The 25907-nt window shown below is 36.4% G+C and overlaps 2 protein-coding genes across 4 annotated transcripts in view; one reads left to right on the top strand and one right to left on the bottom strand.

Moving 5' to 3' along the window:
• The window catches only part of cyth1b (cytohesin 1b), a 78432-nt gene extending 77131 nt beyond the window's left edge, over nucleotides 1-1301 (top strand). For all 3 annotated transcript variants that reach the window (XM_056271422.1, XM_056271420.1, XM_056271421.1), the window contains exon 13: nucleotides 385-1301. In XM_056271422.1, the coding sequence (XP_056127397.1) occupies nucleotides 385-463 (79 nt within the window). In that variant the 3' untranslated portion in view covers nucleotides 464-1301. The remainder of the gene's footprint in view (nucleotides 1-384) is intronic.
• A 6139-nt stretch (nucleotides 1302-7440) lies between these two features.
• LOC130105420 (CDP-diacylglycerol--glycerol-3-phosphate 3-phosphatidyltransferase, mitochondrial) lies at nucleotides 7441-25547 on the bottom strand. The gene is made up of 10 exons (XM_056271419.1): nucleotides 25406-25547; nucleotides 23014-23215; nucleotides 21806-21883; nucleotides 21243-21339; nucleotides 16754-16943; nucleotides 16361-16539; nucleotides 11892-12307; nucleotides 10898-10973; nucleotides 8488-8636; nucleotides 7441-7885 (listed from the first exon to the last, which is right to left on the bottom strand). The coding sequence occupies exons 1-10, from the start codon at nucleotides 25519-25521 to the stop codon at nucleotides 7766-7768; spliced, it is 1623 nt and encodes a 540-aa protein (XP_056127394.1). The 5' UTR covers nucleotides 25522-25547; the 3' UTR covers nucleotides 7441-7765.
• Nucleotides 25548-25907: the final 360 nt, after the last annotated feature.

Raw genomic sequence — 25907 nt, 5'->3', positions numbered from 1 at the left:
TAAAGCTGAAATAAAATAAGATATATTAGATATATTATAATAAGATATATTATATATATATTATATAATAAGATGTATAACAAGATAAATATTAGATGAAAAATCAGAATAAATTTTTTGAACTAATCTAAATAAAACAAATTTGTTGAAGTACTAACATTACTAAAACTGAACAAAAAATACAGCTAAATATAAAAAACTGAAATAAAAATACAGCTCAATAGAAACATTAAAAAAATTAAATGAAAAGCTAAAAAAAAGTATTTAAAACAACAAACAAAAATCACAAAACTTGATGTGATGTAATAGCAAAAATAGTTTGTAATGGTGGAAATTTCTTAGATCGCTCAGTAGTGAGCAGGCTATCTTTCTCATTCTCTCCAGGGCTGCCATAAGCAGGGACCCTTTCTATGAGATGCTTGCTGCCAGGAAGAAGAAAGCCTCATCTTTGAAGAGACAGTAGAACCGCTCAAGTCTGCATGGATGGATCTCCGCTTCAAGGCCGCAAAGAGGATGTTTAGACATGGACCTGGAAAAGGGGCGAATGATAAACGGAAGCCATAACGCTGGATTGGAGCGATTTTTATCTCAGGAATGACCTTGAGTTTTGAAGGTTGTCAGTGCAGTTGGCTTTCTTGGAGGTTGTCTGACATTTATACGTTTAATTCTCATGAACGAACATTATCGTGCACTCACGTACATTATCATCTCAAATCAGCAGGTCTGACTGAATGTGGCGTCTTATTGACCTTTTCTAAGCTTGCTGAAGACAAGACCGTTCTTTTCTGTGCTTTGATACATATAAAATGCTAATTGTGCACCTATTTTTACACTGCTATGTACTGTAAGTATCTGGGAGGGTTTTGGCCTTGTTTTGTTTGAGACTATCTTACTGGTTTTCTAATCATTTCTGATCTGCTGTCATATTTATCATTTTTTTGTTGGCTAGAAATTTTTTCACATTTTGCCAAAGTTTGTCTTTCAGTCCTACTCCATGTAATACTTTCCTAAAACCTGAAGTTGAGTGCTTCTGATTCATGAACATGAAATGAAAATATATTTTTATTTTGATGCTGTTTATTTAGCGTAAACAGTTTTATTTAAAATATCAGGACATTTCCATTGTTCACTGATCTCATAGGTGGCCTTGAACGACTGTGAAATCCAAAAACATTTCAGTAAGTTTGGTTCATGTTTATGGAACAATGTCAAAAATTAAACTACTGACATGAGAGTTTATTTTTTACTATGTTTTGTATTTTACCACATTAAATGTATTGGTTAAATTAACTCATGAAGACCCCCCCCCCCAAAAAGAAACACTTTTTTTTCCTTTGCTTTATATGCATTGTTAATTGAGAGAAAACTCTTATGCTAATTTATCAATGATGTAAATATTTAAACATATAGGTTGTTTAATTTTTTATTGTCAAAATATACTTTGTGCTAAAGTAAACAGGGTGACGAAAAGGTTTAAACCTGTCAAAGTTTATTTCACCATTGCTATGTAACCTGTGCTTACAATAAAAAAAAGTTTGAGCTTTACAAATAACTTTAAAATTTGATTTCATAAATTATTTTTATTTCTCGACTCGATGCCTTTAATTTGTGTGGTTTCTTAATGGGGTACTTCACCGCTGGCAAAATCCCATGGGCAAAATGGGCTTTCAATAAAACTTGGCTGCTTATGCAGTAGAAAGGTTTATTTATTTTTCGAAATCTGTGCTACCTGATTAAAGAAAACAGAAAAAAGGCTGCTGTCTTCCCTTTTGCCAAATGGTAGGAAAACTTCCAACACCCATAATGCACCCAGGAGTCAAATTAATACCACTTGCTTTAGTAGGAAATACTTCTTAGCAAATTCTGTCATAATGGTGTCGACTGGTTCCCGGTCTCAAGAATTCAGAGTAAACTTTCAGCGGGAATGAGTTAGTTTTGGTTCCCAGTGAAGGATCCAGCACGTTGTAGTAGAAATACTTACAACGTGGCTAAAGGCTACAGAGAATTGTAAATATGGAGAGAACACCGCTACAGAAAATCTGAAAAACGTGTAGTCAACATTTCACACTGGATGACTACAAACACAGTTTTAAGCCAAACGGACAGGAAACGCTGAAAGGAAGGGCCGTTTGCACGAATAAAGCCCTGAAGGCTGGAGCTGTCAAATGTTTTGCTGACAAACGTGAATTTCTCCGTCCAGGTAACACGGAGAACGAGTCAACGTTGTTCATTTACATATAGACAATGTTGATTTTTCAACCCGGTTTATATCTTTACAAAGCTACACTTAAAGAAACTTAGAAATAAATTATACAATTATCGGTATTAAGGACATTTACTAAAAACAAATGACTTAATTTGAACAACCAGGAAAAATGAGACCAAAAATAAAGGTCACGTATCTGTATTTCACATCAAATAACTTACTCAGCCATGACTGTATAAGCCTTTTATTCTTAAAAACAATTTATACAATGACAAAAAACACTGTTCCTTCATATGGTACAGAATGTTTTTGTCCATTTTGTAAGTTGTGCGTTGGATGATGTGGCTTTAAGGCCTCATCTTACTCAGGTAGCATCTGTCTGCAAGAGAAACAAGCTTTTAAACAGTACCGTTTCCATCTATGTTAGTCGCTCCCAAACACCAGCAAAAATGACATTTAAATCCAGTGAAGTATAACAATAAAAAAAAAAGACAAAAATCATCTGGTCTCAATGTTAAATAACCTAACAAGCAAACGCTCTTCCTCCATGCACACTGGAACCAAAATCCAAACAACTTCGCAAACCGACTCTGTTGTTTAAATAAAACTGCAATATTCCCTTGTCATGAAAATGCTACAAATTAATTCAAAGGTACTCAAATCCATCCCATGCTTAATGTGTAAAGGTTTGTGTAAACCTTAAAGCCTGGTCAGGATTTCAAAGCTCTCCTAAGACCTCTTCTGTACTAATTATTAATGGAAGTCATATTCTCAGTTTCAGTAATCATGTATAACTAGTGAGCATTGGAGTATTAAACGGACAGTTCACCTAAAAATGAACATTCAGATACTCGCACCTCATGTCATTTTAAACCTGAATGACTTCCTTGAGTGGAATACTAAAATCTCTCTCAATACATCAATAGTGAATGTTGTCCTTTTGAGTCCCAAGAAATAAAATTCATGCAGGTTTGGAAAAAGACTAAATTAAATAATTTTTAAATTGAAGGCACTCAGCCTTGATGGTTCAGACAGTGGATGTTTTTTGTTTAAAAAAGATTGAGAAATATGGATATTTTCAGCTGAGGTAACTAAGGGTTGCTGAAACGTGCACGACTCAAACTGCATCACTTTGCATTCCCGAGATTAACTTATTGACCTTATTAATGAAATCAATATTAATGAACTGCTTCTGCCATTTTCAACCAAAATAATGTAGTAAAAAATAAAGTACAATGGAAAGAAATCAGAAATGGAAAGGTTTTTTTGTTAAACAGCATCTTATTAAAGTGACAAAATAATACAAATGGTTTACAGAAAAAAATTTAAATTAACTAAAATATGTACATAAATGTTAGATGCACATCAAACTGATGGCCAAACGTTCATATCTGCCATGTTGCTTACAGATACATATCCATCATACCCGCAGTAAATTCTTTGTTCTGGTTTTACATGCATTTTCTCCAAACAATGAGGTTGTTAGATCAGAATGAATGTTATTAAATATAATAGCACAGAGCTGATTAGTTGACTGGTCATCATTGGGACGCTGGCTGAGGCCCACAATGCCAGTCATCTTCAAAACCATCAGCATAACCATCGATATTTGCAAATGCCTCGTGTACAAATCACAGATATGTGTTCCCACCTCCATCTGAAAAATAAATAAAAATGCAGTTTATTCCTGTGATGACAGCTGAATTTTCGGCAGCCATTACTTAATATATTTTTTGGAAACCATGATTTTTTTTCCCATGTATGTAAAGGTATTGATTTCTTAAAAAAAAAAATAATAATAATCTTACTGACCCCGAACTTTTGAACAGTAGTGTGCATGAAAACCTACATAATGCTACAAGTAAAAAATTAGATTTTTACATTCTCTAAATAATTTCAATAAGCTGCACAATTTGAGGTATCATTCATGTCAGTAGCACAGGTTAGTACTCAGTATAAGTAGTAATAGTGATGTTTACCTTGAAAAACAACTATTTAAAAAAAAACATTTCACTGTTTTAAGCGTAATGTACTTGAATAATCACTAGAGGGCAGAACTACTGTACAGAGGAAAGGAAATGATCAAACACAGACGAACCTGCTTATTGAACTTCAAACCATATTACATTAAGTCTAATGTAAAGTCTAATAACTTTATTTTGAGATAGAAGATTGAAGTTCATTGTATTCTAAGTGACTGGAATTTTTGAAAGTTCATTTCTCCAGAAGTGTGACAATCACCAACTATGAAAAATTCAAAACAGATTGTAGAGGAATTCTTCCTGGAAAGTGACACCTGCACTTTTCTGAAGTGATTTCGAAATAAAATCTCCAGAATTCTGTAGAATGGATTTCAACATGACCAAGAATACTAGAGTGGCCCCTCAAAGTATTTGGACAATTAAGTCAGACTGTGAAATGTCTAAATGTCATTTACATTAACATTTATGCATTTAGCAGACCTTACAAAAGAGCATTAAACAACAAAATACCAACACAACAGATATCCATTCAAAGAAAAGGACAGCGTTCAAGTTTTAAATGATAAACAATTGATATAGCATTGAAAAGGAGGACAAAAGGTATGCGGATATTTTTTGGTTCATGAACTACAAGGACACCTGTGTGAACCTGACTTCATTCATCCATTAAAAATCCCCTTTAAGGCCCATTCACACCAAGAACAATTACCAAAAAAAAAAAAAAAAACCTATAACTAACTATATTGCTATATTATTTTTTAAAAAAAAGGATCAAATTAGCATAAATGTTTAATTAAACATACAGAAAGGAACAACTCTGCTGTGCTTTCTGCATGCTAGAGGTCTTTCAACTTTGTTTAATTTTTCATATTTACTTAGACAGCCTCATTTTGTTAATACCAGAGGCTCAAAGGGGGGGAAACAATCTTAAATCCTGACATTTAGCAAGTGAGATAGAGCATGTTTGCAATCAAATGGAGGAAAGAGCAGGAATGGTACAGCACGCAGGAAAAACAGCCGTAACGGCCTCCAGATGTTGGCGACGGAGGGCTCGCGGAGGTCAATGCCAGTGCAGCTGAAGTCTGCTGAGCAGCCTGTGCCTGACAGCACTGGAACGACCAGAATCATGCTGTGGTCTGGCCATGCTAGCTCCACGCTGGGCTGTGTGACGAGGATTTGGGTTGAAGGAACCACTGGAGTGACAATGTACATTCTTAAGAACCCACTGTCTGGCAGGCCGAGGTTTTGTATATCCATCTTCGGGGAAAGTCTGACTATACTGAGCGCAAGAGAGCCAAGTCATTTGTTTGGAAGCGGAATAAAATGCTGAATGCTGTTTTTGTTTGCTTTTAAGGCAACTACCTTCATAGCATTTCATGCGAATGGCTCATTTATGCTTCAACATAATGAAATGCACACAATACCCGATACCACCAACCCGTCCCTGCTGGAAATCTGGCTTGAGATGGTAACTAACTGCTTTAACTCAACATGAATTACCATTTGCAACCCATATTACTTCAGTATTGTCACATATTTGCAAATAAAACAGGATAATCAATAAAATAACAGGGTTGGACTTGATTTTAGATCAGAATGGTGCCAAGCAGAATTTGAGTTTTCTAAAACTGTAAAACACTACAATTAGGTTTTATTTGTTAACATTAGTTAACGAATACATTTTTTGATCTGCACTCAAATTTTAAAAACCTTTTAGTCACTTTATTTCACATTTTTCACATGGGAATAATACAACAGATGTTTCGACTCCCAGGCCGCCTTCAGTGTGTTGAATGCTCTGATTGATGTCATCAAAATTGGTCAATGTTAAAAATCACTCACTTAATTAAATGTTCAACAGCAATTATCCTCATATAATATGATCTTGTTAAACGCACACACCAATAATTTTCATGAAGCACAAGACAATTTTACACTAAGCACAATAATCAAACAAATTAACCAATTAGACAACTTAAAAATCCTTAAACATCAATCCAGGTAACCACATCAAATACATAGCAGTGAAAGACCTAATGATTGAAGTCATCAGAAAAACATCGTCATTATTCAACACTGATCTTTACACTTAAAATATTTTATTTATTATATGACATTTGTAAAAAATCATGTAGTAATCTAGATATCTCATATATCAACAACTCATCTCATTTTAGGAAAACAGAAAAATCTAATTCTTCATTCATGCTGTTAGGAGCCAGTGATTTCAATTAATAAATCCAAAATGCTTCTCGCTTTATTTATATAATCTCCTCTACATGATCCTATTAATTCCTCTATCCCAATACATTCCACCATAGAGGTGGTGATATATGTATTTCTGATGACTTCAATCATTAGGTCTTTCACTGCTATGTATTTGATGTGGTTACCTGGATTGATGTATAAGGATTTTTAATTGGTCTAATTGGTTAATTTTTATTATTATTATTGTGCTTAGTGTAAAATTGTCTTGTGCTTCATGAAAATTATTGGTGTGTGCGTTTAATCATATTATATGAGGATAATTGCTGTTGAACATTCAATTAAGTGAGTGATTTTTAACATTGACCAATTTTGATGACATCAATATAACTGTTTAATAGTTGTTGGAGGGATCAGAGCATTCAACACACTGAAGAAGGCCTGGGAGTCGAAACATCTGTTTTATTATTCCCATGTGAAAAATGTGAAATAAAGTGACAAAGGATTTCTAATTTTGAGTGCAGATCACAACTGTATTCTTGAAGTAATTAAATAGATTTACGAACCAAAACAGGATAAATTTTAACATTTAATAATATATTTTTGCACCGGTTAACATGCAGAAAGATAGCATGAGCAATAAACAATTGTTTTTATTTTTCACTTACTAAAAAAGATGCTTTAAAAATAAATGTTATTAGGTGTTTGGTTCAAGCAATTCCATTACATTTGCGATGAAACAGAAATGGCGATGGACCTTTTCTTCCATATTGTGATGTGCATCTGAAAGTAACAGACTTTTGAAAAATAAAAAGTGTAGACTAGGGACTTGGTTCTATGTTGATTATATGTTGAGATTTGGGCGTTGCACTCAGAAATGATGAACAGGACGGGGTTTAATCAGATCCTGTCCTGAATACGGCACAAGAGAGAAGTCACCGGAAGGTCCAGTTATGATATTTTGATTAAACATTACGAAAATGTTTTTTTGGGAATAACAGCCCCCAATAAATCGATCACAATGAGACGAGGAACACGTATTAAGATAGTAAATAGGGTTCATTCTGACTTTAAAGTGGTCAAGATGGTTTTTGGAACATGGTCACTGCTAGACCAGCTAATAACCAGCCTGGTTCAACTAATAACCAGCTTGGACCAGATAATAACCAGCTTGGCCTGGCTAATAACCGGCTTCCATGTTCCAAACCGCAGCTACCATCTTAAGATGGATTTTCCAGAAGGAATTACTCATGTCTGAAACTAAAACTAACACTTCAAGATGCCTGATCTTCTACAGCAAAGGATGAAAAGGTACGATAGCAACAAACCTGTCATAGACAGTGAGATATCGATCACCTCAGGCCTGTTGAACTCAGAAGAAGTTCTTGATGAGGGGAGTAACAAGTTTCACCCACAACTTTACATGGCGGTCCGGCTGATTAAATGTGGAGTTTGACACTTGTGTTGAGCTCTGGTATAACTCCTCCTGCTCCTGGACAAGACAGAAAACAAGATTTCACGTAAACCATCTTTTTTTTTATTATCTCACTATCTTCAAGTGTTATGTCATCTCAGTGTTTTTCTCGTAAAGAAAACTATATAACTGATTTTAACTGATCACTTACAACCGGATAAGTGAAGATTACAGGAAACTTAGTTTACAGTCTATAAAAACTGATGGCACTCCCAATTAAGCAGTTGCTATTATAGCCTCTGTTCCCAATATAGATTAATGGTTCCTTTATATGCAATTCAGTTTGAGATTGGAAAGATAATATGACTGCATTGCTCTCTGGTACAAAAAAAAAGATGTAGTGTTACAGAAAATCACAGTATTGAAATCAGGCAATACTGAATTAATTTATCATATGGTGCCTATCAAAGACTCATAGATATCATTGAATGTTGACCAATTTTTTGTTTCTTTATATGATATCTATATTTTTTTCATGATATTTCCAGTAAACCCTTACAAAAACGGATGAGCCAAAGATATCATAGATAGTACCAACAGCTGTTAAACATCCCGACACAAGATTTATGGGTTATATGACCCCAGTACCCTAAGAAACGGTGCCGTAGAGAAAGCCCAACCTGTTGCAGTTGCATCTGGAGTTCCTCATTCTCTGTTACTATGGCGATCTGAGCCTCAAGATCCCTGTGCACAGAGCGATAGCCGAAATTTGGGGAGCCAATAAGAGTGAGGCAGGGGTGGTCTCTTCCTCCCACATAGTACCACAGACCTGTGAAGAGTGAAAAAAATGACCAGAAATTTAATTTACCAGACCAGTAATGATGATAAGTGCTTTAAATAACGTTTCATTTCACTGAAGAATTGTTTACAATGACTCACTCTACTCTAAAAATATAGTAAGTACCCTCACTTTCACAATTATACATTTGTCAGATGCCTCAAAGCAGCTTACAGTGTTTAGTTTTTTACAGTGTTTTTTTTTAGTATTTGTTTCCTATCACATGAGCTTAAAAAGCATATTTAATTTCCACAGCCAACAATGCACAACTCACCTAAAAGAAAAAAAACAAAGTTGTTAAGCTATGTACAGTACACAGACGTGTGTTCTATTAATAGGCAGCAGGCTTTGCTTGCCACTTCAAACACCTGCCAATGAATGGAAGTTGAATATCAGGTAACACAACTGCCGGGAATACTATACAATTCATTCCTGAGGACTTCCTTATGGACACATGCAACAACAATTAGCCTTTATGTGCGGCTATACTATGTCCTAATACAAGCAAACACAATGCAAAACAGTTTTTTCTTCGTCACATCATGGCCTTGGGTATTTCAATTATAAACCACTTGTTTGGGTTTAAAAAAAAAAAAAAAAAAAAACTACTTTTATTCAGCAATGATGCACTAAATGGATCAAAAATGATCAAGACTTTGAGACTGTTACAAAATTGCTGTTCTTTTTAACTTTCTATTTATCAAAACAATTAAGCAGCACAACTGTTTGCAACATTGATAATAATCAACTATCAGACAATAATCTCTGAGGGATCATGTGACACTGAAGACTGGAGTAATGATACAAAAAATTCAGCTTTGCCTTTACATGAATAAACTACATTTTAAAATCTATTAAAATAAAATCTAACATTTAAAATGATAATATTTCACAGTTGAAAAATGACCAAATTTGATCAAATGCAGCCTTGGTGAGCATAAGAGAATTTATTTTGTTCAAAAACATTAAAACACATCTAACTAATACTAACTCCAAACTTCTGAATGGTAGTGTAATGGGTCCGATCAAGTTTTGAACACTTTACTTGGGATGGAGATTATCCCAGCCTCTGACTCTGCTAATGGATAATATTGGAAAAAGGGGTTCTACTAATCATTTCAAATGCACTAGCACTTTAAGAACACTAAATTTGATTCTAACTTAACTTCTGAAAAATACATTTATTTATTTACTTGATAATTGTTATGAAATGTATGGTGTTGATAACTTTCATGCCTGGATATGCATTAATAACCGTCCTTTTCATATACGAAGTTCTTAAAAGAAAGTTCCTAAGCTCTTTGAACGTTGAACTTGAATTCATCTCAACGGGCGTTTTTGCCACATGACCCCACTAGAAGTAAACATCCTACTTGCTAGTTGCTACCACTTTTAAATGACTGCCAAAGTGCCAATGGAATAACAGGCTTTTTGGAGACAGAATTGTGTAGTTACGGCATGACACGCAGTTATGAAACTGTTGGTGAATGGTTTAACAGAGTCCACCTGACTGTCTCTTTCCTGAGGTGCGCGGCCAGCGTCAGAATGGCAGCTAATGTTCATTGATTCTCTTTGTAGCTCAGCTGGAGGGACCTCTGCACCCTTCTGTTCCCACTTCAGCTCCACTGTTTACAAGAAATGACGGCATGACAAGGCTTTATCTAATAAGCCAGACTTCTCAACAGGAGCATGAAATTGAATTCCACTGACGCTGCTCAGGTTTGTCACGCATCTATTTTTCCCCAGACAGCACCCATTTTATTCTGTCCCTTCAGGTCAGGGGCCTTTATTAAAGTGTATGAGGAGACTCAGTTAATGCCATATGAATAATCACATCAAATTTAGAATGAAATCATGCATTTTTAAACCAAACCAATAACCACTCCAAGTTACAAACACAACAGCAGGTTGAAAAATAACATTGTGGCGATTAAGTTGCTTTTGGCTCGATTTGATTTGTCTTAAAAACATGCTGAAACCGTAAATAGCTGAAATAGCTTGACATTCAACAGCCAAAACAAAACGTGGCCAAAGCGTACCTCTGCTTTACAGAGAAAACATCACATGTGTCTGGCAGCCTCTGTGTCCTGAAGCTGTCCAGGAAGAACTCTGAGGCTATTCAATCAGAGGTGCTGGGAAACCTGCTCTGCACATTAAATTATGAGCTTTCCTGTTACACCCAAGTTTTGGGAACTGGGCTGATCCACCTCAGTTCTGAGAAGAAGAAAAAAGTTCAGAAAATAAACACCTACCTTTAGCATGAAATGTCCAATCGGGGCGATGGTATTCATGCAAGTGGACACGGCTCTGCTGACCCAGCTGACACACCTGAAATGGACAGAATGCTGAATGTTTCACTTTTAAAACCAACAATGAAAAAAAAAAAGATTATAAAACATTAGCAGAAAAGCACCACTCAAACCCTGCTAATTGAGTGCAATTTGTAGCTGCAGCACATCTATAGAACAAGCTACAATAATAAACTGCAAAATTAGGGGTGGGCAACAAAGAAAAAATCATAACCATGTTGAATAACTTTATATCAGTTTGTATGCATTAATTGATCAAAAGTAACAGTTAATTTTAAATAAATGCTGAGAAAATAAATGCAAAGAATTAAAAATAAAAAATATTAAGCAGCACAACTGTTTTCAACATTGCTAATAATAATAAAAAAATATTCTTGAGCAAATCAGCATCATATTAGAATGATTTCTGAAGGATCATGTGACACTGAAGGTTGGAGTAATGATGGTGAAAATTCAGCTTTGCCATCAAAGGAATAAAATACTTTTTTTTTAATTTTAATAATATTACAATATTACTGTTTTTGATCAAATAAATACAGCTTTAAAAAAAAGTGTAATACAAATCATAAGATTATTAAAAATAAATAAAAATAATGAGGTCTGGCATGAGGCAAAAACAGTTTTTAAAATTTCAAATTGTAATAAATATTATAAAATAGCCAATATATTAGCCTATACGTGACAGTAAGTTCACAATTCAGTTGAACTCTATACTAATGCAGCACCAAATAGTGATGCTGCTGCTTGGCACCGAAAACAACCTATAGTAACATGATTGTATCCTGTCCACACTGGACGCGGGCGGCATGACTTGACAAAACTAAATTGCACCTTATATAAAAAACAGAGCTGTCTACACTGAAGCGTTTATCTCTACCGACACAGGTAAATACACGTCATGCTGCCCAGCCCTATGGCAAACTAAAGAAATGCACACCTTATTGTAGAACTGTCGGGCGAGATGAACGTAGGCCTCAGGAATTGCTCCTGCTACTCCTTTGGCTCCAAAAAAGCCATTAACCTCGGGGGAGGCCATGAGGATTCGGTAGTCTCCTGCTGCACCCAGCACCAGCTGCATGTAGGTGCGCGTCAGGTTGAAGTAACCCGATGTCAGGTAGATGACAGAGTCTCCACCAGCCTCTATGAGCAGTTGTTTGGTTATTTGTTCATCCAAGTAAATGCCCAGAGGCTTCATTTGCATGAGTGGAAAGATCCAGGTATCATTTGGCACCATCCCATCTGAATCAGGAACCTCTGGGCATTCAGTCTCCAGCATGCTCTGTCGGACACGGGCCGTAGTCACCACCTCCATGATCCGTTTCTGTGCTGATGCAGAAAAATCTGCTCTGTTACCTATAAAACCACAAGACAGACTTCTTCTGAGAACACTCAAATCGGTTGAAATGCTAATAAATATTGGATACATTTAGGCTGCATTCCAAAACCTATATAAGCCTAAGTCTATATAAGCAGCATTTTAAGCACAGGGACACAAAAGCTGTTATAAAACATTGGTTGTGGAAAAATTATAAATGTCACATCACTTGACATTCAAAACGGCATGATAAAAAGTTGATTATAACCATATTTCCTTCACTACTGACAAACACTGAGAAAAATAGATTGACAAAGACACATTTGCATATTTGTATCTGACAATTGTGTGTACCATGTATTTCTTGCTTATTTCACTACTTTTCAAAAGTTGAGTGTCTGTAAGATTTTAAAAATGTTTTTGAAGAAAGTCTCTCATGCTCACCAAGGCTCCATTTATTTGAACAACAATACAGTAAAAACAGTGATATTATAAAATATTATTACAGTTTAAAATAACTGGTTTCTATTTTAATATGTTTTAAAATGTACTTATTCCTGTGATGGAAAAGCAGAATTTTCAGCATAATTACAGTTATGCAACAGTTGTAACAATGTAACATTTATTAATATCAACATCGAATACAGTTGTGCTGCTTAATATTTTTGTGAAACCTGAGATTAATATATAAAAATCAAAAGAACGTAATTTATTTGAAATAGCAATGTTTCGTAACATTAATGATGTATTAAAGTGACAGTATATTTCTGAATATATATATATAATGAATATAATACATTTATAATGAATAAAAGGATTACTTTAAAAAAAAGTCAAACAGACCCAAAAGTTTTGAAAGGTGAGAAACAAGCTATTGTAAAAGCAATTACGAGTCTCTCTGATGCTTTGCGTGAGAAGAGCATTCAAAATAAATCTCTTATGAGGTTCTATTTCAGTAAGTATAGCACAATAACTTTGCAGAAGGTTTTGGAAAGGAGCCTTAAATGTCAATCAAGTCAAAATACCTGAAAGCAAAGATTAGCAGACTAATTCTAGGAAACTGATGTTAACAGGGAGTTTACAGTCACACTCATTTGAACAGGTATGCATACGAAAGTTTAACAACAAGTAATTCTCCAATCCAATCCATTATTTCAGGTATTTGTTCATGCGAGATCCTGCAAATGCATGATCAAAACCTCAGAGACGCGGGTCAATAACTGCTGACCGTCTGGAAAGGCGCTCTGTCAAACCCTGGCGCCTCTGCTAGACATAATGTGCCACGGTGAGTCATAGCAAGAGAGATAATCTGTAAATAATGAATTAGCTTCAGTGCAGAACGCTGAATGTTGGTAATGTATGGCAGAAGACGGTGTCTGTGCTTATTTGGTTAACAGGGAGAATGTGCAGCAAGGCCGCTCGGAATATTCTGTTTGTTAAATGCAGAGAATAAGAAATATGTGTGGCTGGCGGAGAACAAATAAATGGCTCTTTGAAGCAGGATACAGGGGCTTTCCCCACAGACTCAAAGCCAGCCACCCCAAGCCTCCAGGCCTCAGAGGTCCAAACACATCCAGTTAACAGGGCCACGAAGTTCAGCGGCTCTTACCGACAGACTGTGGGATCCAGTTACTGGAGTTACAGGGGAAGGACTCGACTGCCGACTCAGCGGATAAGCTTCTCAATGGACCGGCGCTCCAGTAAAGGCCCCCATATACCGACATGAGAAGTTCTTTTTCATTCTTCGATTAAGGTTCGAAATACCTTTTCAGCTGTATAGTGTTAGCGAACATCCTGATGCTGCCAAAGCTGCTGAGAGTGGGGTTTAGATGAATATGTAAAAAAATATGTAAAAATGTGCTGTGTCTTTCTATCAATAACAACATAAAACAAAAAATGACAGGGCTGAGAAAACGGCAGTTAAGAAAGCATCTGATTATATTAATGTGGGTTTGTTTGCGCAAGTTCTGAAATTCTGCACCCCAGGAAGTCACGTCACGTTTATTTATATATCACTTCACTGCTCCGATAAGGATTTTTGGGGCTGATCAATGATTACCAATCACTGGCCAATACGATCACCGAAATAAATTATAGGTCAACTATTCTTAACAACAATGTATTTTAATTAGGCCTATAAAAAATAATCATGATAAGAAAGTATTAAGCTGCTGTCCCTTTAAGGGTTATTGAATGCATGGATCCAATATACTGATACACATGTGACATATTTCCCAACTGTTCATGTTAACTGTCTTAAGACATAACCAACAGTTTAAGCGAATATCACCAAGCTGTGTATTTTAACATATTTCTGTGTGTTGTTAACGGTTTAGGCGCGAACCTGAAACTCGGTTCACTTTGCTTGTCCGTGTTCCACTCCATCTCGGAGAGCGCACACAGAAAGCCGCTTGGGGAACAGTATCACTTTTGCGGCTTAATGCAATTTGAATAACTCTTTTTATTAATCGAGCACGTCCTGCAGTTTAGCAACAGTAGACTGTATTATCTCAATCACTGATCTAGCTGAAAAATGCGAGTTTTGTGTCATCTGATCGGCCTTTGTAGAGAACACGATCAAACTATATAAAGCTATTATCGGCCGATAACGATCGACGCCCGATCAATCGGAGCACCCTTATTCTTACTCTGATATTGTCCTCATTTTACCGTCATACTTCACTATTCTCGCTCATGGCTATCAGTCCATCGTTTCCCGTTGACCTCATTGTCTTGACAGACTGTAGCGAGGTCCAAATAGCTCCTTCCCGAACCTATCATCCTGCATCTCTCCTTTCCTACCCTCCCAGCACAGATCATTTACCACCAGCAAGGTGACATCATTGCACTATTTCTGGGATCTGTGACAAACTGTGGCCCCGCTCCACCGCAATTATGTCATCGAACGGCGCTGGGTTACGGATATGGGCTGAAGCTGAATGGGCATAATCACTCATTCACTCGTTCTGTGCTCCTCACATGCCTGGGGACCGTAAGACACACCGAGTCATAGTTGAAGACCTGAGGCTAGCAAGCAGGCTTTAAGCTTCCTCTTACTCAACGTGTTACCACAATGCTGGTGTTACAAGGAAATTAGTGATTTCCCATCATAACCTCTGATTCATGATGCATGTCAGAAGCCACGAGTGTCACTCATTTCTCTTATCAGGAATACTTTCATAGCCAGAAAAATGTTGACGAAGTTGCTAGATCCCTTGCATTTAGACAGACTGGCAGCACCTAAAAAAGGATGTTTTTAATAAATAATAGATATTCATACCACACATTCCATTTTAACCAAGGGATACAAGATGTAGCACTACGCCTTGCATGCTTAAATTAAGCCATTGACGTTATTTTCAGCACATGTATATGCAAACAAGCAGCATTTAAAAATAAATTAGGTAGACGGGAAACAAAATTTCTTAACCATTTTTTTTTGTGATAAATGAAAGAATAATCATACTGCAAAAATCACACAAAAAAATTCACTCTTACATAAAATAAATGTTCCTGCGTGCCTAATTTGAAGAAGTAGAATAAGTTTTTTTTGTATTTAAAAACATGAATCTTCCTGTTATATCTCAGGGCTATGGCAATAAATCTGCATATAAATTATACTTTTATTTTGAACAGTTTTTTTGTGATAAATGTAAAAAATATTCATATGATACATATTTTATAATACATATCATTTGAAAATTTCACCATGTTAACTGGTCTAAGGCATTAAAATAGCATAATTTGGATATTGTCAGCAGTAATGAATCATAACCAGGCATATCTCTTTAGTGGTGTAATCAAGTGCACTTTTAGAGCAATGTTATACAGTTTCACTAAAGTAGCCCAGGCAGATAGCTGCCACAATCTATCGCTCAGAATTGGCCTTCAAGCTAAGAAAGTTGTGTAAAATGCATTCAGCATTTTGTGAACGTTTGGGCTTTACCTCATTTGCATAATTCCTCAGGAGCGTTCAAATTAATGCTAAGGAACTCTCAGTGAACTCCCGTCATTGTCTTACAGCATGACATTTTACATTTAAGGAAGCAGCGTCTGTTTTAAACAGGTCCCTCCCTTTGAAAAGCACTTGCCTTTGTAAGGATGCACCATTCCCTCCATCATGTGCACACTGTTGTCAGGCTGGAGCTGCATTGAAACATCGCCCACAGCTCCCACGAGTTCAGCAAAAAAATCCGCCACCTCCCCGCAGTCCTCCAGAACTACATAGCGATCCTGACGATTGGTGAAGTAGGAGTCGCTCAGATTGGCCCTGTATGAGATGATATCATACTCAGAGTGGGCAACAAACATACCCTCCTCCACTGAGCTCCATACAGTCTACAAACAAACCCGGAACCATGAAGAGCAAAAGCTGTGGGGATATTTTGTCAGAGAGAAATGTCGGTATTTACATCGCAAGCTTATTTTAGTTAGTCAGACATAACAGTGTCCGCTTTTGCAATGATATATGCATGTGTACATACCCACTGATGATGAGACTGTTGTCAAAAAGGTATGCCTTGATGTGCTGCACCCCGATGGTTTCATTGAAGCGTTCGGGCACCAGAAGACGCAACAGTCCCCGCAGGTCTGGTGTGTGGTACAGGGACACTCTCATCTGATCGGGGAAACGCTGGAGCAGCGGCAGTAACATTGTGCGGGAATTGTGCTTACCTGTAGATGCAAAAACAATAAACAGGGAAACTATAATGAATCAGTGCATACACTGAAGTAATCTACACTAAAGGGACATACACTGAAAACTACAGATACCGATATGCGTCACCTGCTGTCTTATTTGAACTTCTGTCATTAAAATAGATTACTGTTTTGATCATGTTTTAAATTAGCAACGTTTAAAAATGAATGCATTAAGGTATATTAGTTAATTTATTGCTGAATCAAATAATTTCTACTTGACATTGTTTGGATCCATTTAACATTCAACGGGCCAACATATAAATACATAAACAAACAAATACAAAAGAACAAAGATGCATATGAAATAAACAGTGCTTTTCAGGTAGGTGTAACAGTAGTTTTCCTGGAGCCTGCTTTGGATGTGTGCATAAACAAAACTTCTGAAACAGCGAGTAGAATTGAGCTCTCTATCACTTCTTCTTGCTCTTGAATATTTAAATTCGCAAGATTTAAAAACATGTGCAAAAGGATAAATATTTGTGAAGATGCAGCACTGGCCCGATCGGGACAGTCACAGTTCCGTCAATTGTCCCGAGCGTTGTTCACGCTGGCCCCGGGCAGTCTGTATTGTCGAGCCCTGCTGTATTTTGTACCGATTTAATTTTATTTTAGCAAGCTCGTAGGCTCACGCATCACACACATGACCAGCGTCGGCCAATAGTGAGCCTACGTGGTGACGTACAACACAGAAAGTCTGCGCTGTTACACTACGTGAACTCACTCAGGCCCATGCAGAAGAAAATTAATAGTTGAATAAAGTCGTAATTTTTGTTTGTTTTTTTGCGCACAAAAAGTATTACCGTCGCTTGATAAACATATGGTTGAGCCACTGTAGTCACTTGGACTGTTTTAACGATGTCTTTAATAACTTTTCTGGGCCGACAAGTTTCAATCCCTTAGAAGCCTATGGAGGAGTGATCCAGCTCTCAGATTTCATCAAAAATATCTTAATTTGTGTTCCGAAGATGAACTGAAGTCTTGCGGGGTTGGAACAACATAAGGGCGAGTAATTACTGACAGAATTTTCATTTTTGGGTGAACTATCCCTTTAAATACACAGGGAAATGAATCAAGGAAGTGAATGACACTTGCAACGACTCAAACAATCAATGAAAAACCATGGAAACTAACTGAAAACAAGGAAACAACTAAAACATGTGACAAACTCACCCAAAACAGAAACAAAAACAGATAACCTGTTACACAAGTCAGTCCATTCCAAGTCCTTCACTAGCACCTAGGGCTGGGCGATAAAACGATAACGATAATTATCGCGATATATTTTTTCTCGATAAAACGATATCAAGAGGTCGATAAATGTTCGATAATGTGTATGCGCCAAAAGCGGAACGAAACTCATTTGAACCGCGCGCCACACGGACCGTTTATCCGCTCGGCTCAAAGTCCAAATGGCAGCGCAAGCTCACTAGAGCAGACACGTTTACTCTGATCGTCTCGCTCACGAGATCCAGTGAGAAGCGCTAAAGTTCAGCGAAGAACACAATGTCCAGTTTAAATCAGTTTAAAGGCAGATGAAACACCGCTGACAAACAGGAGAAACACTGCGCAGCGAAACAGTCAGAATCTGAATTGATACTGAATCCATTTAGCCTACCATGGATTTACTGTAACGTTAGCCTAGTAATATTAACTGCACCATGAAATGTGGGATATACATATTGAATTGTATAATAGTATTAATGTAGACAATGTATTAAATGACTAATGGAATATAATTACAGTATTTAATGTATTTAACTGTTAGGCTACTGTTTTTCATACAAATACCATAGAAACCATAAAGTTAGATTTTGCCATGATAGTGAGGTGCTATAGGCTATGCCTGGTTTTATCTGTGGTTATCATGATCTAAATGCATGATACTGGATGACCAATGGTTAATTTTAATAAAACTCAAACAGTCAGAATATTACATTTTACAAAATAAAAATGTGGTCCTTAAATTAAAAAAAAAAAAAAAAACAGATGTTACTGTTTTTGTTAATGAACATAAATTTAACATAGTAGCATTAGCTTGAGTTAGGATGTAGATTTACTGTCAACTCACTGTCAAATATACATTTCGAGACAAAACATGTAATTTGAATATTGCAGCCTGCACTGCAAACTGCTGAAGAAATATTTTTCTTTTCAGATATTTATTTTGTTAAGGAAAAATGACAAATGTTTGAATGTTCTACCTCAGATTTTTAAAACCACAACGCTCTGGTTTATACAACTTTCAGTTAGGAGCAAAAATCTGCCTTTAAACTTGAAAGAAATAAAGATTTGACATTTATCGTGATAATTATCGATATCGACTGATATAAAAAAAAAATATCGTGATAAATTTTTTTGGCCATATCGCCCAGCCCTACTAGCACCTATACCGAACTGTGATGCCAAGGATCTTTTGATTATGATTATAAAAAATATTAAGCAGCACAACTTTTTTCAATATTCATAAAAAAAAAATCCTTGACCACTTGGAGCACTCCTATTGGTAGTCGTCACATTGCGTCATAGCTCATTTGCATAGAAGCATGGCGGTATATCATACGCATTGCCAACAGTTGCTGTCGTTCACACCAGAAATTGCCAACTCACATTAAAAAAAAAGATGAATAACCTTAGGTCTCTCAGAGAGTGAATGCCCTGTTTATTCACATAATAAGAGCCATTTTCATGAGCAAGTAGAATCTAAACCATACAATGAAGGTAAATCCTGCCATACGATGCCTCAGTTACCATGATATATTAGGTTATGAATTCTTACAACATCATTGGGTCAGTTCAACAGCACATTGAAAGCACTCAATGGAATGACTAACAGTTCCTTATAAGTTGTTTGTGAGGTAAAAGAAAAGAAAAAACAGGGTGGAGGTCTGAACATGCAACCTACAATTACTAAATCTGGAAATCTTCCAAAATGACACCCACGCTATTATATTAGAATAGACATGGTGCACGCATGTTAGTCAGTGTTCACAGAGGGAAACGAACATTAGCAGGGGGTTTTCTGTATGAATTATTTCCTGATAGTTTCATAGGAATGTGATAAAAAAACCTCAAGCTATGACTTTTAAAAGGAAATAAAAGAACAATATAGAGGGAAGTTCACAAATGATTGAGTGAGTGTGAAGCTTTGTTCACAGTGCAGAAATTCTCATCTGACTTTGAAATCCGATCTTTGGGACCGATTGTCCTCACTGTCATTTCCAAGTGATGAAATCATATCCACATGTTCAGTGTTGTCAATGTACATATAGTAATGACTTCATAACATATTAGACATATCAGATACATTACTGTATTTTACACAATCATACATATGATGTGCGTGAAATCACTCAATCTTTCAAAACGTGATTTTAAATGAGTGAATTGAATACCACATAATGTGATTTAGATCGGATTGAATCAGGCTCTCACATGTTTTTGCTGTTCAGACTACAACAACTCCAAGGATTTAGGTTGGATATGCCAGTTGCTGTCTGTCCGAACAAAGCCTGAGAGTGTGTGAGTGAGACAGTAGCCCCTTTCACACATACAGTCTTTACTGGTAAATTACCGTTAAGAGATCATGTGTGAACAGGACCTTTTCAAAATTACCTGTAAATCGGTTGTGGCAATTTACCAGCATGAGAAATTGTAACATTACCAGTAAATTACCAGCATGATGGTGTGTGAACAAAGAATGAAGATTACCGGTATGAGCATGTCTGAGCTCAGAACGCGCTGACATAATACGTTTGATTTGGGCCAATCATAAAGCTCCGTTGGATCTGTTTACGTTAAGTTCTGCTGCTCTTAACATGCAGATGTCTGAGCATTGCAACGCTTCTCCTTTTCCATTCATCGACTCTGCAGTTATTGCGAACTATAGTAACTGCAATACTATAGTAAATATGGGTCTCACATTTTTAAGAGCTAAACCGCGTTCTGTGTGATCGCTTGTCACTGAGATGTAAAAAAAAAAAAAAGAAAAAAAAAAAGTAACTAACATGAAACTAAAGTGCTTCTCCTCATCCAGGTAGATAAATAAAAGGGCTCAGCATTTAAAGGTCATTTCCGATGATTGACATCACAGAGTTTATTGGTATTTTGGTATTGATGTGTGAATGATACCTTTCCGGTAAAAAGACGGAACGCCGCTGCTTGTGTGAACTGCACATTTGTGTATTTACTGGAAAGACGTTGTGGTAATTTTACGGTAATTGAACGGGATTGCTGTGTGAAAGGGGCTAGTGTGTGAAAGAGACAGAAACAGACCTCTTGAGCCTCTGGTATAATCCAGCAGAAAAGACACTTTGAGATCAGGTGCATGATCTTCCTGTGAGCGCTCTAATGCCTCTTCCATGCAATCAACCTTCAAAAAAAATTAGACAGTCACTGAAAGAAGCCTCTAATTATTTAATCCATGTTAGAGTTTTTAACCATACACTAGGGTTAAGCAATATTTTTGATTATTTTTCTGCTGCAGGAACGTTATGGCTTGGCTGGCTTTGCATGTTGATTCGAACAAGGAAATGTTACCTTACTGTACAGTGAGATAGTAGTTAAATTAAATTTTTATACTAAGATTTAACAACACCAGATCAAATTCTCTTCAGAGTTTTCAGAAAATGTTTGCAGATTTGGTTGTGACATGAGCTACTGTTCATACATGATCTTTTTGATTAACAAATGAGCTATTCTTGAACTTACAGGGTTAAAACAGAGGATGATAAATGCCAAACATTACTTCCTCTTATGTAATATTCTCAATGAGAAACTGCACAAAGACAGGCTTTTCTTTCTCAGTGACAGTAAATGTGTGCAGACAGGTTACATACCAGGTCTTGCTCTAGTGGTCCTGTACCCAGGTACAGTGATGCCATCACCACACGACTCTTGGCTGTCTTGATACGAGCCTAGGCAAACAGAACAACAAACTTAATGAGACATTGAGTTAAAGCTTATTTTATAAGCTATTCACCTTGTTTTTAACATAGGAGCAGGCTTGGCCATTGTAACTTGATTGTGTCAAGGCTTCCGCTCTCAACCGCTTCTAGTTATTTTGGCTGTACAAAAACTATCCGTTATGCTGCTTAATTTTGCAAAATGTTACTTATCACATTATTTTAATTTAGTATCATAATCAAAAACTCTCGTTTATAGCGCAGTTTTTTTTTTTTTTTACCATTTACAGCATTTTGTTATTCTTCCTGTTATTTAGGCTACCTGTAGCGGTAACTGAATCTGATCTGAATGAAGCTTACTTCTGCATTAAAAAAATAAGGTTAATAATGTTATAACAAAGCAAACTTATAAACAAATTGGACAAAAAACAATTCCCCAGACAATCTTCTGAAATTGAAAAACCAGGATTTGACCAAAATTCCATTTCTAATCTTACATTTATTTATTTTTAGAGCCATATGAGTATCATAGGCGATTTTATGGCAATATCAAATTTCTTTAACAAACAATTTCACAAATAAGTTACAATATTACAATTAAAACTATACACAAACTTTCATCCTTTTATTACTTTTAATGTTAAAAATAAAATAAAAACTAATAGAAAGAGACACATTATGACGTTTAGAATGGATATATGGCACAGATCCACCTGTTTTGTTATATAAAACATCATCTTCTCGTAAGTATCATCTACACTATATTTTACAATGTTATGATATAAATATGACTATAAACAGAAAGGCACTTATTGGAGTGAGATAATATCTGTTGGTCATAAAACATTAAAGCCAAAATCAAGTCAAGTCACCTTTATTTATATAGCACTATAAAGTGTAAAAAAAAAAAAAAAAACCTTTACAGTGATAACAGGAAATTAATGATTCAGTGATGCAAACAGAATTCAATTCGCTGTAAAGCAGCTCGTCAAAGAAAATAGTGTAATTGTTTAGCTGAGGTCAGTTCAGTGTTGAACAAAGGATTTCTTTTTTAAAACCTTATAGTCCTATTTACTGACTATATGGTTCTCTAAAGGTGCAATTGCTTGGCTTTCACGCAGAACACAAACACGCACGCATACCTTCATTGCTTGATAAAACTCATCAGGTGAGTGAAGGATGTGTATGTGGCCCCCAGGGACCCTGAAAGCAGGTACATGATCAGCCATCCAGTGGAAGCGAGAGTGGAGGCCCTCGACACCAGTGAAGCCTGGAGGTCTGGAGGAGGCCAGGGGGGCTGAGTCCGCCTCTGCCAGGAGAGGGGCCAAGAGCAGCACAGCGGACCTACAGGATGACAGGAAGTACGACAGAAATAAGGGGCGGAGAAACCCTTTAATCAGAATCCAAGAGCGAGGCTGGCAGAACTCCTCAACTGTACACAATGCACTGTGGTTTCAGTTTACACTATTAGTAAATATTGCATAATCTGGTGGCTGAACAGTGATACTAAACTCCATGCTTAGTTTTTGTTTCCTGTTGGGTCCCAAATAACTTTTTCCAGCAAAAGTGTGCGACTTAAACTCCCCACAGGTAGTTACTACACACTACTGTTCAAAAGTTTTGGGTCAGTAAGATTTTTTTTATGTTTTTGAAAGAAGTCTCTTATGCTCACAAAGGCTGCATTTATTTGATCAAAACTACTTTAAAAATGGCAATATTGTCTAATATTATTACAATTCAAATGCAATTTAAAATGTAATTTTTTCCTGCAAATTTTCAGCATCATCACTCCAGTCTTCAGTGTCACATTATCCTTGAGAAATCATTCTAATACGCTGATTTGGTGCTCAAGAAACATTTCTTATTGTCAATGTTGAAAACAGTTATGCTGCTTAATATTTTAATAGAATAGAATAGAATAGAATAGAATAGAAAGTTCAAAAGAACAGCATTTTTTATTTTTATTTTTTTAGGTAACATAAATTACACTTTTGACATCTATTTTTTCAAATTAAAAAAACTAATAAGTTAATTTTCTTAGCTGTTTTTTGCTAAGGACAGCTGTTTATTTGGACAAAAAAATAATATTTTATAATGAAACTTTTTGTGATTTCAAATATTGGCAACAAAAATTGTTGTGCCCTGGTCGCATCTGGCAAAACAGTGAATAAAACTGCAATAATAAATAACAAAAAGTTTCAATATTTCATTAGCATATGCAGTTACAGCTATGCCTGTGCAATATGGACCATTTTATGCAATATCTTTTGTTATTTTAAAAACAATAATTAAACCAACAGCTCTCTTTTTCTCAAAACTTGATTTCAAACTACTCAGTCAGGACAGAGCCCTAAATCCAGCTCCAAATGCAACAGTGTTCAGAAGACACAAAGGCAGTAATATGGTCTGTATGACACAGCATGAAGTCTCAAACTGCAACCCTTTACTCAGATCTACTGCCAAACACCAAGGTCACGTCGAGTTCTCAACGACCCAGACGGTGCTTTTCCTCACAGAACCCAGAGTCTCACCGCACATTACAGTAGATCTCACATAACTCCTGAGAAAACAAAAAGAAAAGAGGCGCCTTTGAGAGCGCCGTGACCCTGTGGAGACTGAGTGTAAAACAATGTGAAGGTCCATAGTGAGTGTCAGATTATGAATCAATCTACACAAATTAACTATCTGTGTTTCTCATACGCATCAACCCTGCTTCAAAAACAAGACCCAGGTTTAAAAACCCTCATAGATCTGCCCTAACAAGATATTCAGGAAAAGGCCTAATACTACTAATACTATCCGGCTGAAAAGTGATTTGATTAAAGTGACCTTTACAGAAGAATGCAAACATTAAGTGGCTGCTTTGTAAACCAGTCCTTTTAATTTTTCTAGAATGAACCCCCTTTCATTGCAATGCACATCACATAACAGCAGTTCAACAAGAATATCTTATCAACAAACGTTCACCTTGGACTACATGCTTCTGTCAGAAAAAGAACATGAACAAGTGTCCATATTTACATTCATAGAATATCGTGAAAATTAAAAAATGTGACAGCTGCCAGATCAGACATGCCTGAAACAGATAACATCTCCGTAATAACAACTGACAAACCCCGATCCTTGGTTTATTAGGTAAGGGGGAAACTATCATCACACTAACCAGTATGCAGTTTGACAGCTCAATAAAGGATTATGAAACAAAATATGTTATGGAGTAACCATTCACATCAGTTGGATTTTTAGGGTGAACTATAGCTTTAAAAATGACATGTTGTCACTGGACATTAGGATGGTTACTGGAAATAAGCTAATGAACAATAGCAGAGCTAAATCAGCAACCATCTTTATTGTTATAATGTTTACAGCCTTTATTCTCAAAATCATCTTGATAACTGTAGCTCAACACATTATGTAAGTCAGATCTCTCCCTTAAACAACCACAAGCTAACATTAGCCAAGCACGCGATTTAACATTACGCGATTTCTATCGTTTGTCTTTATGTAATGCATAATGCGATCGCTATCATTTACCCTCGCCTCCGATCATGTGTCCTGAAAAATCGGTCTGTTATCCTCGTGAAAACCCAGGAGAAAGCAGGAGTATACGAAGAGAACACAAGTCTTTTCCATGTCATGGGCGCCGCCATGTTTTCATAGGACTTTGAATGTCAAAACTTTATCGATAACCTGGCGCGACAAACTTGAACACGACACAGAAGCCTGTAGTGTGTAAACAAGACAAGTTCGCTCATTAAAACGAGAGGACTTCCAGCCTTGATGAGGTATGAATGCTGGTCTCTCGACTTTCTCTAAGTTTTTATCAGTGATAAAAATACCACATTATCTCACGCTGACCTTATATTCGAACTGACCTCTAGCCATCTGTAGCCTAGGCTACCGTCCTAGTGTATTTCCAGGTTAGGGTTAGAAACCATGCCAACTGCCTTTTGCAGTTTTTACGGGTGCATTTTTTCCACATTAAGTGCTTCCTAAAAAAAGTTTTCTTCATCAATTAGGTAGGCTATCTTCCGTC

The sequence above is a fragment of the Rhinichthys klamathensis genome, unplaced genomic scaffold (genome assembly GCF_029890125.1).
Source record: "Rhinichthys klamathensis goyatoka isolate OS25496 unplaced genomic scaffold, OSU_Roscu_1.1 h1tg000319l_1, whole genome shotgun sequence".
Lineage (NCBI taxonomy): Eukaryota > Metazoa > Chordata > Actinopteri > Cypriniformes > Leuciscidae > Rhinichthys > Rhinichthys klamathensis.
Note: the sequence above shows the minus strand (reverse complement) of the source record. Positions and strands in the feature narration are given on the sequence as shown.

What these genes read in the sequence shown, in the direction of transcription:
- LOC130105420 (XM_056271419.1), bottom strand. Translation starts at nt 25,521, where the DNA reads ATGGCGGCGCCCATGACATGGAAAAGACTTGTGTTCTCTTCGTATACT. An exon ending in AGTTTTATCAAGCAATGAAG is followed by an intron (nt 21,884 to 23,013) that starts GTATGCGTGCGT and finishes CTGTTTGCCTAG; the next exon opens with GCTCGTATCAAGACAGCCAA. An exon ending in AATGGTGCATCCTTACAAAG is followed by an intron (nt 12,308 to 16,360) that starts GCAAGTGCTTTT and finishes GTGGTTTTATAG; the next exon opens with GTAACAGAGCAGATTTTTCT.